The 14,178-nt window shown below is 39.2% G+C and overlaps 1 protein-coding gene across 3 annotated transcripts in view; it reads left to right on the top strand.

Moving 5' to 3' along the window:
- CENPJ (centromere protein J) overlaps positions 1 to 14,178 on the top strand; it is a 57,881-nt gene that overhangs the window by 20,993 nt on the left and 22,710 nt on the right. For all 3 annotated transcript variants that reach the window (XM_012537420.3, XM_049701245.1, XM_033409410.2), the window contains exons 6-9: positions 6,811 to 6,922; positions 7,686 to 7,788; positions 7,916 to 9,545; positions 11,322 to 11,454. In XM_012537420.3, coding sequence (XP_012392874.1) covers positions 6,811 to 6,922; positions 7,686 to 7,788; positions 7,916 to 9,545; positions 11,322 to 11,454 — 1,978 coding nt within the window. The remainder of the gene's footprint in view (positions 1 to 6,810; positions 6,923 to 7,685; positions 7,789 to 7,915; positions 9,546 to 11,321; positions 11,455 to 14,178) is intronic.

Here is a 14,178-nt window from a genome sequence, read left to right on the forward strand (position 1 = left end):
TAAATTTTGTACATTGAATTCTTTGTCAGTTGTTTCATTTGCAAATATTTTCTCCCATTCTGAGGGTTGTCTTTTCGTCTTGTTTATGGTTTCCTCTGCTGTGCAAAGCTTTTAAGTTTCACTAGGTCCCATTTGTTTATTTTTGTTTTTATTTCCATTTCTCTAGGAGGTGGGTCAGAAAGGATCTTGCTGCGATTTATGTCATAGAGTGTTCTGCCTGTGTTTTCCTCTAAGAGTTTTATAGTGTCTGGCCTTAACATCTAGGTCTTTAATCCATTTTGAGTTTATTTTTGTGTATGGTGTTAGGGAGTGTTCTAATTTCATTCTTTCACATGTAGCTGTCCAGTTTTCTCAGCACCACTTATTGAAGAGGTGGTTTTTTCTCCATCGTATGTTTTTGCCTCCTTTATCAAAGATAAGGTGACCATATGTGCATGGGTTTATCTCTGGGCTTTCTATCCTGTTCCATTGATCTGTATTTCTGTTTTTGTGCCCGTACCATACTGTCTTGATTACTGTAGCCTTGTAGTATAGTCTGAAGTCTGGGAGCCTGATTCCTCCAACTCCATTTTTCTTTCTCAAGATTGCTTTGGTTATTTGGGGTCTTCTGTGTTTCCATACCAATTGTTCTGTGAAAAATGTCATTGGTAGTTGACAAGATGGGGATTGCCTTGAATCTGTAGACTGCTTTGGGTAGTATAGTCATTTTCACAATGTTGATTCTTCCAACCCAAGAACATGGTATATCTCTCCATCTGTTGGTATCATCTTTATTTTCTTTCATCAGTGTCTTATAGTTTTTTGAGTACAGGTCTTTTGTCTCCCTAGGTCGGTTTATTCGTAGGTATTATATTCTTTTTGTTGCAGTGGTAAATGGGAGTGTTTCCTTATTTTCTCTTTCAGATTTTTCATCATTAGTGTATAGGAATGCAAGAGATTTCTCTGCTTTAATTTTGTGTCCTTCCACTTTACCAAATTCATTGATTAGCTCTAGTAGTTTTCTGGTAGCATCTTTAGGATTCTCTATGTATAGTATCATGTCATCTGCAAACAGTGACAGTAAATAAAACAGTGACAGTTTTATTTCTTTTTTTTCCTATTTGGATTCCTTTTATTTCTTCTTCTTCTCTGATTGCTGTGGCTAAAACTTCCAAAACTATGCTGAATAATAGTGGTGAGTGTGGGCAACCTTGTCTTGTTCCTGATCTTAGTGGAAATGATTTCAGTTTTTCACCGTTGAGAACGATGCTGGCTGTGGGTTTGTCATATATGGCCTTTATTATGTTGAGGAAAGTTCCCTCTATGCCTCCTTTCTGGAGGGTTTTTTATCAAAAATCGGTGTTGAATTTTGTTGAAAGCTTTTTCTTCATCTATTGAGAATATCATATGGTTTTTATCCTTCAGTTTGTTAATATGTTGTATCCCATTGATTGATTTGTGTATATTGACGAATCCTTGCATTTCTGGGATAGACCCCACTTGATCATGGTGTATGATCCCTTTAATGTGCTGTTGGATTCTCTTGGCTAGTATTTTATTGAGGAGTTTTGCATCTGTGTTCATCCATGATATGGGCCTGTAGTTTTGTTTTTTTGTGACATCTTTGTCTGGTTTTGGTATCAGGGTGATGGTGGCCTCGTAGAATGAGTTTGAGAGTGTTCCTCTCTGCTGTATTTTGGAAGAGTTTGAGAAGGATAGATGCTAGTTCTTCTCTAAATGTTTGATAGAATTCACCTGTGAAGCCATCTGGTCCTGCACTTGTGTTTGATGGAAGATTTTTAATCACAGTTTCAGTTTCAGTGCTTGTGATTTGTCTGTTTATATTTTCGATTTCTTCCTGGTTCAGTCTCGGAAGGATGTGCTTTTCTAAGAATTTGTCCATTTCTTCCAGGTTGTCCATTTTATTGGCATAGAGTTCTTGTAGTAATCTCTCATGATCCTTTGTATTTCTGCACTGTAAGTTGTAACTTCTTCTTTTTCATTTCTAATTCTGTTGATTTGAGTCTTCTCCCTTTTTTTCTTGATGAGTCTGGCTAGTAGTTTATCAATTTTGTTTATCTTCGCAAAGAACCAGCTTTTAGTTTTATTGATTTTTGCTCTTGTTTCCTTCATTTCTTTTTCATTGATTTCTGATCTGATCTTTATTTCTTTTCTTCTGCTAACTTTGGGTTTTTTGTTTTTCTTTCTCTAATTGCTTTAGGTGTAAGTTTAGGTTGTTTTTTTGAGGTGTTCCTTGTTTCTTGAGGTAGGATTGTATTGCTATAAACTTCCCTCTTAGAACTGCTTTTGCTGCATCCCATAGGTTTTGGGTCGTTATGTTTTCATGTCATTTGTTTTTAGGTATTTTTTGATTTCCTCAGTGATCTCTTGGTTATTCAGTAGTGTATTGCTTAGCCTCCATGTGTTCGTGTTTTTTGCAGATTTTTTCTGTAATTGATATCTAGTCTCATAGTGTTGTGGTCGGAAAAGATACTTGGCACGATTTCAATTTTCTTAAATTTACCAAGGCTTGATTTGTGACCCAAGATATGATCTATCCTGGAGAATGTTCCATGAGCACTTGAGAAGAAAGTGTATTCTGTTGTTTTTGGATGGAATGTCCTAGAAATATCAATTAAGCCCATCTTGTTTACTGTATCATTTAAAGCTTGTGTTTATTTATTTTCATTTTGGATGATCTGTCTGTTGGTGAAAGTGAGGTGTTAAAGTCCCCTACTATGGTTGTGTTACTGTCGATTTCCCCTTTTATGACTGTTAGCATTCGCCTTATATATTGAGGTGTTCCTATGTTGGGTGCATAAATATTTACAATTTTTATATCTTCTTCTTGAATTGATCCCTTGATCATTATGTAGTGTCCTTCTTTGTTTCTTGTAATAGTCTTTAAAGTCTGTTTTGTCTGATATGAGAATTGCTACTCCAGCTTTCTTTTGATTTCCATTTGCATGGAATATTTGTTTCCATCCCCTCACTTTCTGTCTGTATGTGTCCCTAGGTCTGAAGTGGGTCTCTTGTAGACAGCATATATATGGGTCTTGTTTTTGTATCCATTCAGCCAGTCTATGTCTTTTGGTTGGAGCATTAAACCGTTTACATTTAAGGTGCTTATCGATATGTATGTTCCTATTCCCATTTTCTTAATTGTTTTGGGTTTGTTATTGTAGGTCTTTTCCTTCTCTTGTGTTTCCTGCCTAGAGAAGTTCCTTTAGCATTTGTTGTAAAGCTGGTTTGGTGGTGCTGAGTTCTCATAGCTTTTGTCTGTAAAGGTTTTAATTTCTCCATTGAATCTGAATGAGATCCTTGCTGGGTAGAGTAATGTTGGTTGTAGGTTTTTCCCTTTCATCACTTTAAATATGTCCTGCCACTCTCTTCTGGCTTGCAGAGTTTCTACTGAAAGATCAGCTGTTAACCTTATGGGGATTCCCTTGTATGTTATTTGTTGCTTTTCCCTTGCTGCTTTTAATATTTTTTCTTTGTATTTAATTTTTGATAGGTTGATTAATACGTGTCTTCGTGTGTTTCTCCTGTATGGGACTCTCTGTGCTTCCTGGACTTGATTGACTATTTCCTTCCCATATTAGGGCAGTTTTCAGCTATAATCTCTTCAGATATTTTCTCAGTCCCTTTTTTTTTTTCCTTCTGGGAGGCCTCTCTTTCGAATGTTGATGCATTTAGTGTTGTCCCAGAGGTCTCTGAGACTGTCCTCAATTCTTTTCACTCTTTTCTTTGTTCCGCTCTGTGGTAGTTATTTCCACTATTTTATCTTCCCAGTCACTTATCCGTTCTTCTGCCTCAGTTATTCTGCTATTGATTCCTTCTACAGAATTTATAATTTCATTTATTGTGTTGTTCATCATTGTTTGTTTGCTCTTTAGTTCTTCTAGGTCCTTGTTAAATGTTTCTTGTATTGTCTCCATTCTATTTCCAAGATTTTGAATCATCTTTACTATCATTACTGTGAATTCTTTTTCAGGTAGGCTGCTTATTTCCTCTTCCATTTTTTTTGGTCTGGTGGGTTTTTACTTTGTTCCTTTATCTGCTGTGTATGTCTCTGTCTTCTCATTTTGCTTAACTTACTGTGTTTGCCGTCTCCTTTTTGCAGGCTGCAGGTTCGTAGTTCCTGTTACTTTTGGTGTCTCCCCCCAGTGGGTAAGGTTGGTTCAGTGGGTTGTGTAGACTTCCTGGTGGAGGGGACTGGTGCCTGTGTTCTGGTGGATGAGGCTGGATCTTGTCCTTCTGGTGGGCAGGACTGCGTCTGGTGGTGTGTTTTGGGGTGTCTGTGAACTTTTTATGATTTTAGGCAGCCTCTCTGCTAACGGTTGGGGTTGTGTTCCTGTCTTGCTAGTTGTTTGGCATAGGGTGTCCAGCACTGTAGATTGCTGGTTGTTGAGTGGAGCTGGGTCTTAGCGTTGAGATGGAGATCTCTGGGAGAGCTTTTGCTGTTTGATATTATGTGGGGCCAGGAGGTCTCTGGTGGATCAATGTCCTGAACTTGTCTCTCCCACCTCAGAGGCTCAGGCCTGACACCCGGCCAGAGCACCAAGACCCTGTCAGCCACTTGGCTGAGAAGAAAAGGGAGGAAAAAAAAAAGAAAGAAAAAAATAAAGTTATGAAAATAAAAAATATTATTAAAAATTTTTTTAAAAAGTAATAGAGAAAGAAAGACGAGAGCAACCAAACCAAAAAGCAAATCCAGCAATGATAACGAGCGCTAAAAACTATAGTAAAAAAACAACAACAAAAAACAGAACTGTAGGACAAATGGTAAAAGCAAAGCTATACAGACAAAATCACACAAAGAAGCATACACATGCACACTCACAAAAAGAGAAAAGGAAAAAAAACATGGAAGAGAGCAACCAAATCAATAAACAAATCTACCAATGATAATAAGCTCTAAATACTAACCTAAAATGAGCCTAAAACTAGAAACAAATTGATGCAGAAAGCAAATCCCAAGTTGCTCCCAAAGTCCACTGCCTCAATTTGGGATGATTCGTTGTCTATTCAGGTGTTCCACAGTTGCAGGTGCATCAAGTTGATTGTGGAGATTTAATCCGCTGCTCCTGAGGCTGCTGGGAGAGATTTCCCTTTCTCTTCTTTGTTCTTCACTCAGACAAGACAGGGTTAAATGAGCAGCTGATTCGGGGGCTCTGGCTCACTCAGGCTGGGGGAGGGCGGGGTACGGAATGCAGGGTGAGCCTGCGGAGGCAGAGGCTTGCGTTATGTTGCAACCGCCTGAGGCGTGCTCTGTGTTTTCCCAGGGAACTTTTCCCTGGATCACAGGACCTGGCTTGGCGGCCTGCACAGGTCCCCGGGGTGCATGCATGTGTGTGTGTGTGGATAGTTAGCTGTGCTCGCACACAGGCCTCTTGGTGGCGGCAGCAGCAGCCTTAGCATCTCATGCCCGTCTCTGGGGTCTGCGCTGATAGCTGCGGCTCACGCCCATCTCTGGAGCTTGTTTAGATGGTGCTCTGAACTCCCCCTCCTCGCGCATCCCGAAACTGGTTTCTTGCATCTTAGGCAGGTCCTGACTTTCCCGGGCTCCCTCTCGGCTAGCTGTGGCATACTAGCCCCTTCAGGCTGTGTTCACGCAGCCAACCCCAGTCCTCTCCCTGGGATCCGACCTCTGAAGCCCGAGCCTCAGCTCCCAGCCCCCTGCCTGCCTCGGCGGGTGAGCAGACAAGCCTCTCAGGCTGGTGAGTGCTGGTCGGCACCGATCCTCTGTGCAGGAATCTCTCCGCTTTGCCCTCCGCACCCCTGTTGCTGCGCTGTCCTCTGTGGCTCCGAAGCAATCCCCCCTGCCGCCTCCTGTCTCCGCCAGTGAAGGGGCTTCCTAGTGTGTGGAAACTTTTCCTCCTTCACAGCTCCCTCCCAGAGGTGCAGGTCCTGTCCCTATTCTTTTGTCTCTGTTTTTCCTTTTTTCTTTTGCCCTACCCAGGTATGTGGGGAGTTTCTTGCCTTTTGGTAAGTCTGAGGTCTTCTGCCAGCATTCAGTAGGTGTTCTGTAGGAGGTGTTCCACATGTAGATGTATTTCTGATGTATTTGTGGGGAGGAAGGTGATCTCCACGTCTTCTCCGCCGTCTTGAAGGTCCCCAAGTAAAGTTTTATTTTGTAGAATTACCTCTAAAACAGTGCCCTATGCTTCAGAGTACTTCGTCATTACAGCTCTGTTAGTTTCCTGTTGCTGCCCTGTCAAGAAACTGTGACCACGTGGTGTATAAATTCTTTACCAAGGCGACTCGACACTTTCTTTCTCTGGGGCTGAATCCCCGCTGCTCACGTGCTCTTTACACACACAGATCTTCCATTGACTGCAGTGGGAATTCTCAGTGTGTAAAAGGAGAGGTTTTCCTGTCTGCAGACTTTCACTTGTCAACTTCACAGAATGGCTTCCGGATTATTTTGGGGGTCTCAGTCCTCAGTAGCTTGCCAGCGAAGTTGATCTGAATTGAGAACTCAACACCAGATACTTTGAATAAAGTCCAGTCCTAGCAAAGGACTTGCTTCAAAATTTAATCAGGTAACAGTGTGACCGAACAGAGGGCTCACTGTCAGGTCACAGAAGCCAGTACTATGGCACGGGTTTTTGAGAGGTCAGCTGGAAAGGAGAGCAGAATGTTGTGTTTTCATTAGCATTTTGTAGTTTTTCTTTATCATATTAAAGAATTCCTTGAGAGTTCTAAAATCTTTGGTATACATTAAGTTTAACTAAATATTTTTTTAGTACAGTAACTTGTAAAATTCTCAAGTTTTAAGACTTTAATATGCTTTTTTTTGAACTAAATTGTTGCTCATTTTTATCCTAGGAGAAGGTATTTTACCATGTTCGGAGAAAATGACGGAACAGATTCAGGAAGGGAACAATACGAACTTAAAAAAAATTGGTGATTCCTCAGAAGTGGTTAATATTGAAGAAAGGTATCATTCATGTTGGAAGGAATTTAGTATAATAGTCTTTATTATTGGTACTTTCTCTGAGAGATCCATAGTTTTCTTGTTTTTGCCTGGGTATGCTTTTAAGTAAAGGGTTGAAGATCCAACGTATTCCATGTTGTCAGCAACAGAAGCAGGTTGGGGAGATACATCAGGTTGACAATGTACTGGAAAAATGGAGCAAAGTTTTTTCACCTAAGGGAAATATCTGGATAAAACTAAGCTTCTCTCAAATAAGTAAATCCTGTTTTGGAGAAGAGAAAAAAGTCATATATTGGAGTCTTACACATGGTGTCACTTACAAATAATAACTGAGTGAGTGTGGTTACAGAATTTAAAAATTTTATGTCAGAGATAAAATATCAACTGTGAGGTTGTTTATTATTTTCTTAAGTATTTTAATATACGTTATGGAATGGCAAATGACTTTTGATTGTTTTGTTTATATTATTAAGGATCTTAAAGAATGTATTTAATGAACTATTTTTGAAATATTTTTATTTATGTAATGAATATGTTACTTCAAAAGTTAATCTAAGGTCAGTAGGTGGACTTCAGAGGGGTTTTTCAAATCATGTGTAGTGACGTGTATTTCTATGCTTTGGAGGATGGAGTGGGATTGTAGCTTTTAATAGATTCTCGGAGGGGATCTGTGACTTTGAAAAAGGTTAGTTCTCAGTCAGGCACACTAAGCGTAAAGTATTCACCACATGATTTGAATGTTAAATACCTTTACTTTCATGATTAGGCCTATTAAAGCTGCTATTAGAGAAAGGAAACAAACCTTTGAAGACTACTTAGAAGAACAAATTCGGTTGGAAGAACAAGAACTGAAACAAAAACAGCTAAGGGTTAGCATTTCCACTATTTTGATTAAATTATCTTAAGGCTTTAGAGATTTGTTTATAATTTGCTTTAAAAATAACTTTGAGATTACTTGGATATACCAGAATTAATTCAAATATTCTTTTATTTTAGGAAGCAGAAGGATCCTTGCTAATCAAAGCAAAACCAAAACAACCATTCTTAAAACGAGGAGAAGGTTTAGCTAGATTTACTAATGCTAAATCTAAGTTTCAGAAGGGGAGAGAAAATAAACTAGTCACTACTCAGAGCATTTCAGAGGACAAACCTGTGTTTAAATTAGATAAACAACAATTCCAGCGGAAAACTGCTCATATAAATAAAGAACTGTGTACAGAGAACCTTCCTGTCAAAAAGAACAGTAAAGCCAGAACAAAGAGTGGTTGTGTCACACTCAGTCAGAAGCCGAAAGTGCTTAAGGGTAACAATAGGAAAAGTCTCTCTCCAGCAGGGTTGAAGATACTGGCAGGGAAGAAATGTGATGGGCAATTTAGAGGTCAGATCAATTTAGAAAAAACGGTAGAATCTAATAATAAAGAAAATGTACCGGAGTGTACAAAACCTTGTGACGTTGGTTGCAAAATCTGGAATAATACGCAAGGTAAAGACAGACTTTCCCTTTTGACAGGGCCGGCCAGCTGCGTGGCTTCTAAGAGCCCAATAAGTGAGACTTCGAAAGAGTCAGAATCTTCTCTTGACATTTCTCTTCAGAAAAAGTTAGAGAATTGGGAACGAGAAAAGGAAAAGGAAAATTTGGAATTAGATGAATTTTTGTTTTTAGAACAAGCTGCTGATGAAATATCATTTTCTAGTAATTCCTCATTTGTACTGAAGATCTTAGAGAGGGACCAACAGATCTGCAGAGGTCACCGGCTGTCTTCTACTCCTGTCAAAGCTGTGCAGCAAGAGAAGACAGCAACACCGGATCCCATCAGTGAGCGTAACCAAAATGAGGATCCAGACCGTACCAAGTGTGAAAGTAAGGGTGAGTGTGAGGTTGCACCCAAACAACCTGATTCAGTATCCTCACCTGATGGATCGCAGGAACAGTCCTGTAAAGTCAATAGGAAAGTGTTCCAAATGAGCACTTGTGAAAGTCCAACTAGGTGGAATGCAAGCGATGACGAGGGTGGTACAGACAGTGATGATAGCACTGATTCTGAGGAACGCCTTGATGTCACCATAAAACCATCAACTGAGGATAAAGAAAGGGGTTTCAGCAGCAGAGAAGATAGTCCCCAAGTCTGTGATGGGAGGGGACCTTTAAGGGACACCAGGACTCAAGAAGAAGATAAGAGGAGAGATGTTGATTTAGATTTGTCTGATAAAGATTACAGTAGTGATGAGTCTATCATAATAGCAGGCTTGAAAAATAAAGCTTCTGATTCCTCAAGAAGATACCCATCTATGAGTAAAATTGACTTTGATGATGAAAGAACTTGGACTGACCTTGAAGATGATTCATTTAAACATGATGTTATTCTTGGGAATGAAGCCATTTATGGGACTCCCCAGACAACCTACCCTAATAAGAGTGAAAAATGTGTACTGGACAAAACAATAAAAAGGAAGGTTGCAGCAGTCAAGAAGGGAGAAGACTTGAATAAATCCAGTAGGAGCACAAGTCCTCCTCCTACCTCGGATCTGATGATGAAATTCTTCCCTTCTTTGAAACCAAAATCAAAATCAGATTCACGCTTGGGAAATGAACCCAAGTTAAACATAAATCAAGACCAGCCACCTGGTAAGTCAGAGCATTGTAAACTATGTAATGGAATGTTACAAGTTTAGCATTTGCTTTATCAGTATGTTGTCAGAATGCTTATTAAAATCCCAACCTTTCTAGTTGCTCAGTGGAAATCTAGTAGGTGATTTGTTAAAGTTTAGTAGGTAATTTGTTAAAATTTGATTTGTTTTGTGAATCTAATGTAATAGTCACTAGTATAAGAGTTTTGGAAGAATTGTGATTTCAGATTTTTCAAATTTTAGCCTGTATCTTATTGCTAAGGCTTTAAAATCAATTATTATAAAGTGAGATAACATTTAAGTTTCTTTTATAACCAGGGAATACCCAATTTGTGGTTTGTGCTACTGTGCTACCTCTGTGTGTGTGTATTTTTTTTAATTAGTTTTTTTTTTTTTTTTTTAACTACCTCATGCATTTACTTGCCAAATATGATGAGGAAGAAACACAGTAAAATTCAAGTTTCTTTTCTTCCCCAGACCTGGGCTCTTAGAGACATCAACTTTCCCATTTCATTTGTGTATTCTACAAAGATTCCATGCATATGAAAGCATATGTGTGAATGTGTATATAATCCTCCTTTCTGCACAAATGAAAACATATTTTTTATATACTGTTCTGCACCTTGCTTATAATAAATTTTGAAGATTGTTCTAATACACACACATCTGTCTCATTCCATTTAGTGGCTATATAGTATTTAGTTTATGTGATGGATTTTATTAACTTATATTGAAAGCAGTTTTCCATTATGTCATGTTATATTATAAACTCTGAATGTCTAGCAAAGCATAGGTGCTTTAAAATAGAAATTGTAACTTAAGGTAATTTTTTAAAATACTCTGATTTTAAAAATATATTTTAAAAATAATATTTTTTGCAGGAATTTTGGAAGTTAAAAAGTAGAAGCAAAAATGTTTATAACTACCCTATCCTAAAGTAATTGTGATATCATTTTGGGATATTTCTTTCCATTCATTTTTCCTGTGTATTTTTCATATGGTAGAGACATATATTATAACTCGCCTCATCCTTTTTGACCAGGTGTATAATATGCTTTGGCCATATCATTAAAACTCTTTGTATACTTTAAAAATGGTTGCAGAGCATTATATGAATGTAGCATAATTTTATTTAGTAATTTCTTTAATGTTGGATACGAATTATTTTTCACTATTAGAAATAACACTTCAATGCATATTTTTGTGCAGGACGATTTGTATGATTTTATAAGTTCGTTCTTTAACTAGATTTTTAGAAGTGGGTCTAAGGGTAGATAATGTGTATTTTAGCCTTGTGTTACAAATCAGGGTTATTTTCCAGAAGGGTAGTTGAAGGACGAAAGCATTGGCTATTTTCTTAAGTAGCAAATTTGATACTGAAAAAGATCTTAATTTGTATTTCTTTGATCAGTGGGGGGTAAACTTTGATTTTGGTGTTCATTAGAGCTTTAAGTCTCTTGCAAATACTTATTCATGTTCTTAAGCTATTTATGTATATTGGTTTAAAAATTTATTTGATTTTTTAAATACGTAACGTTCATTTGTCATCAGATTGATACTCTTGAGGTAGAATGATTTGATTCTTAAATTTAGGCTGTTCCATCTGGAAAGTTAGACTATAATAATTTTTTTCTTTGCTTTTAGAAGCATTGTTTCTAATGCATTTTAATAGTACAGGTGTTTACCATATTTTTGGCTCCTAGTGTAATAGCTAGCTAGTGTTTTTCTGTTGAAAGCTTTTTGTGAAGTTCAGTATTTGTGGCTTATCTTATAGGTGACAATGTTCGATCTCAAGTTTTGAGAGAGAAAGTTATTGAATTGGAAACAGAAATAGAAAAATTTAAAGCTGAGAACACATCTTTAGCTAAACTTCGCATTGAACGAGAAAGTGCCTTGGAAAAACTCAGGTAAGTTTGCATCTGTAAGTGGGGGAAAATGTATAGTGATTCAGCTTTATTTTTAAGATTATATCTGAACTATTTGAAACAATTCTTATTAATCCAACAATAAAAGTGAGAGAAGGAAGTGAAATAAATACCACATAAGAATTTTTAAATAAAATGACCCACTGTGGTCAAAGATGTCTTAAAAGGAGAATTGTCGTCGTGATGAGGTCATAAATTGAAATTTGAAAAGCAGTGTGGAGCTCTGAATTCAAGGGCCACCTTGGCCAGTGTATTAGGTTCCTAGGGCTGCTGTAACAAAATATACACAAACTGGATGGCTTGAAACAACAGAAATTTATTTTCTCATGGTTCTGGGGGCTAGAAGCCTGAAGTCAAGGTGTCAGCAGAGCCATGCTTTCTCTTGTATCTTCTGTTGGTTTCTGGTGATCCTTAGCCTTCCTTGGCTCACAGCTGGACAAGTGGGTTGTGTCTATGTTTGGGTTATTGTGAATAATGCTGAGGAACCACCATACTGTTCTGCACAGTGGCTACACCAGTTTACATCATGTTAGTTGATTTGTGTGTGTTGAACCAACTTTGCATCCTGGGGATGAATCCCACTTGGTCATGGTATTTAATGCTTTTACTGTGCTGTTGAATTTGGTTTGCTAGTATTTTTTTGAGGATTTATACACTGTATTCATCAGGGACATTAGCCTATAGTTTTCCTTTCTTGTATCTTTGTCTGCCATTGGTATCAGAGTGATAACTAACCTCACAGAATGAGTTTGGAAGTATTCCTTCTTTTCTTGGAAGAGTTTAAAAAAGAATGGTGTTAATTTTTTCTTTGACTGGTGGAATTTACCTGTGAAGCCATCTGGTCCTGGACTTGTGTTTTTTGGGAGGTTTTTGATTACTGATTCAGTCTCCTTATTTGTTATTGGTCAGTTCAGACTTTCTGTTTCTTCTGGATTCAATTTTGGTAGGTTGTATGTTTCTAGGAATTTAACCATTCTAAGTTATCCAGTAGTTTCGAATATAATTATTCATATATGGTCCTTTTTATTTCTGAGGCATCTGTTATAATGCCTTGCCTTTCATTTATGACTTTATTTATTTGAGTCTTCTCTCTTTTTTCTTAGTCTAGCTAAAGGTTTGTTGGTTTTTTTCCTCCTGGACTCCCATAATGCGTATATAGTTCATTCATACAGTAGTGTCCCATAAATCCTGCAGGCTTTCTTCACTCCTTTTCATTCTTTTCCCTTTTTTCCCCCTCTGACTGAATAACTTTGAATCACCAGTCTTCACAGTCACAGATTCTCTCTTCTGCTTGAGTCTGCTGTTGACGTTTTCTGTTGCATTTATCACTTCATTCCTTGTATTCTTCAGCTCTAGAATTTCTTTTTGGTTCTTTTTTTATGATTTCTGGCTCTTCGTTGAACTTACTGTTTTGTTTCACGTATCGTTTCCCTGGTTTAATTGAGCTGTTTTTCTGTGTTTTCTTGTAGCTTGCTGGGCTTCCTTAAAGCAATTGTTTTGTGCTCTGTGTCAGGTCATCTGTAGACCTCGATTTCTTTGGGATTGGTTACTGGAGCTTCATTAGTCCTTTGGTGGTGTCACGTTTGCCTGATTCTTGGTGATCTATGTGGACTTGTGTTGATGTCTTTGCATTTGAAAGAAGAAACACCTGTTTCTGTCTCTACAGACTGTTTTTGGCAGGTAAAGACCTTCTTCTGCTGGATCCCTGGACCGGTGGGTCTACTTTCAGGATCACAGTCAAGTGGGGTTGTAGCTGGGTCCACAGTTGGTAGGCCTGTTACCAGGGTTGCAGTCAGCTGTGGTTCCTGCTGGATCCCCAGTAGGACAGGACTACTTCTTGGACCACAGTCAGGCAGGGCTGGAGCTAGGTCATGGGGCTGCCTCGTGGTCCACTGTTGAGTCTGTAGACAGGAGGTGTGTTTCCAGGCGTGAGGATGGGTGGGGCTCCTGCCAGGTTTCTGAGCAGCTTCCTGCCAGGTCCCTGGGTGGGCAGGACTGACTCCGTACCACATAGAACAGGGCTGGAGCTAGGTCACAGGGCTGTGTCAGGATCTGTAGGCAGGAGCAAGGTCTGTGGGTCTCTTTCCAGGGGCATGAATGGGCATGGCTCCTCCTGGGTCCTTTGGCAGTGGGGCTGTTTTCAGTGCATCAGGACCACATTTGGTAAGCCTGGCACTGGGGCATGGGCCTGCCTTCTCTAAGTGGCTGTCCTTGACCTTAGGCTTCACCAGCGTTTCTCATTTCCTGCCTGAATCCTAGAGCTCCCACAAACGCACTTCTGTCTGTGGATGGCGTTTGTGTGGAAGGATGTGAGCCAGGGCCCTCTTGTTCCACAGTGTCGTCACTCTCCCTGTGCTCTTTACACAGCGTCCGGAAGGAGCCCGGGTCCTGACAGTTCCTCTGACCCGCGTGCTCCTAAGCTAAATACCAGGGTCTTCACAGTGGTCCACAGACCCTAGTTAATCGCCCCGCCTCCCGCGCCCCCCACCCTTTTTTCCTGACGTTTTCTCCTACCGTTCTGTCTCTTTAGCCACACTGGCCTCCTGCCTGTTCTTTGAACACATCAGGCATGTTCCTATCTCAGGGCTTTTGCATGTGGTGTTCCCTCTGCCTGAACTGTTTTGTCCAGATACCTCCATGGTGGTTCTCTCACGTCCCTCAGGTTTTACCTCAAATACTGCCTCAGCAAGATGACTCTGTCCATAA

This window comes from Orcinus orca, chromosome 18 (assembly GCF_937001465.1).
Source record: "Orcinus orca chromosome 18, mOrcOrc1.1, whole genome shotgun sequence".
Taxonomy (NCBI): Eukaryota; Metazoa; Chordata; class Mammalia; order Artiodactyla; family Delphinidae; genus Orcinus; species Orcinus orca.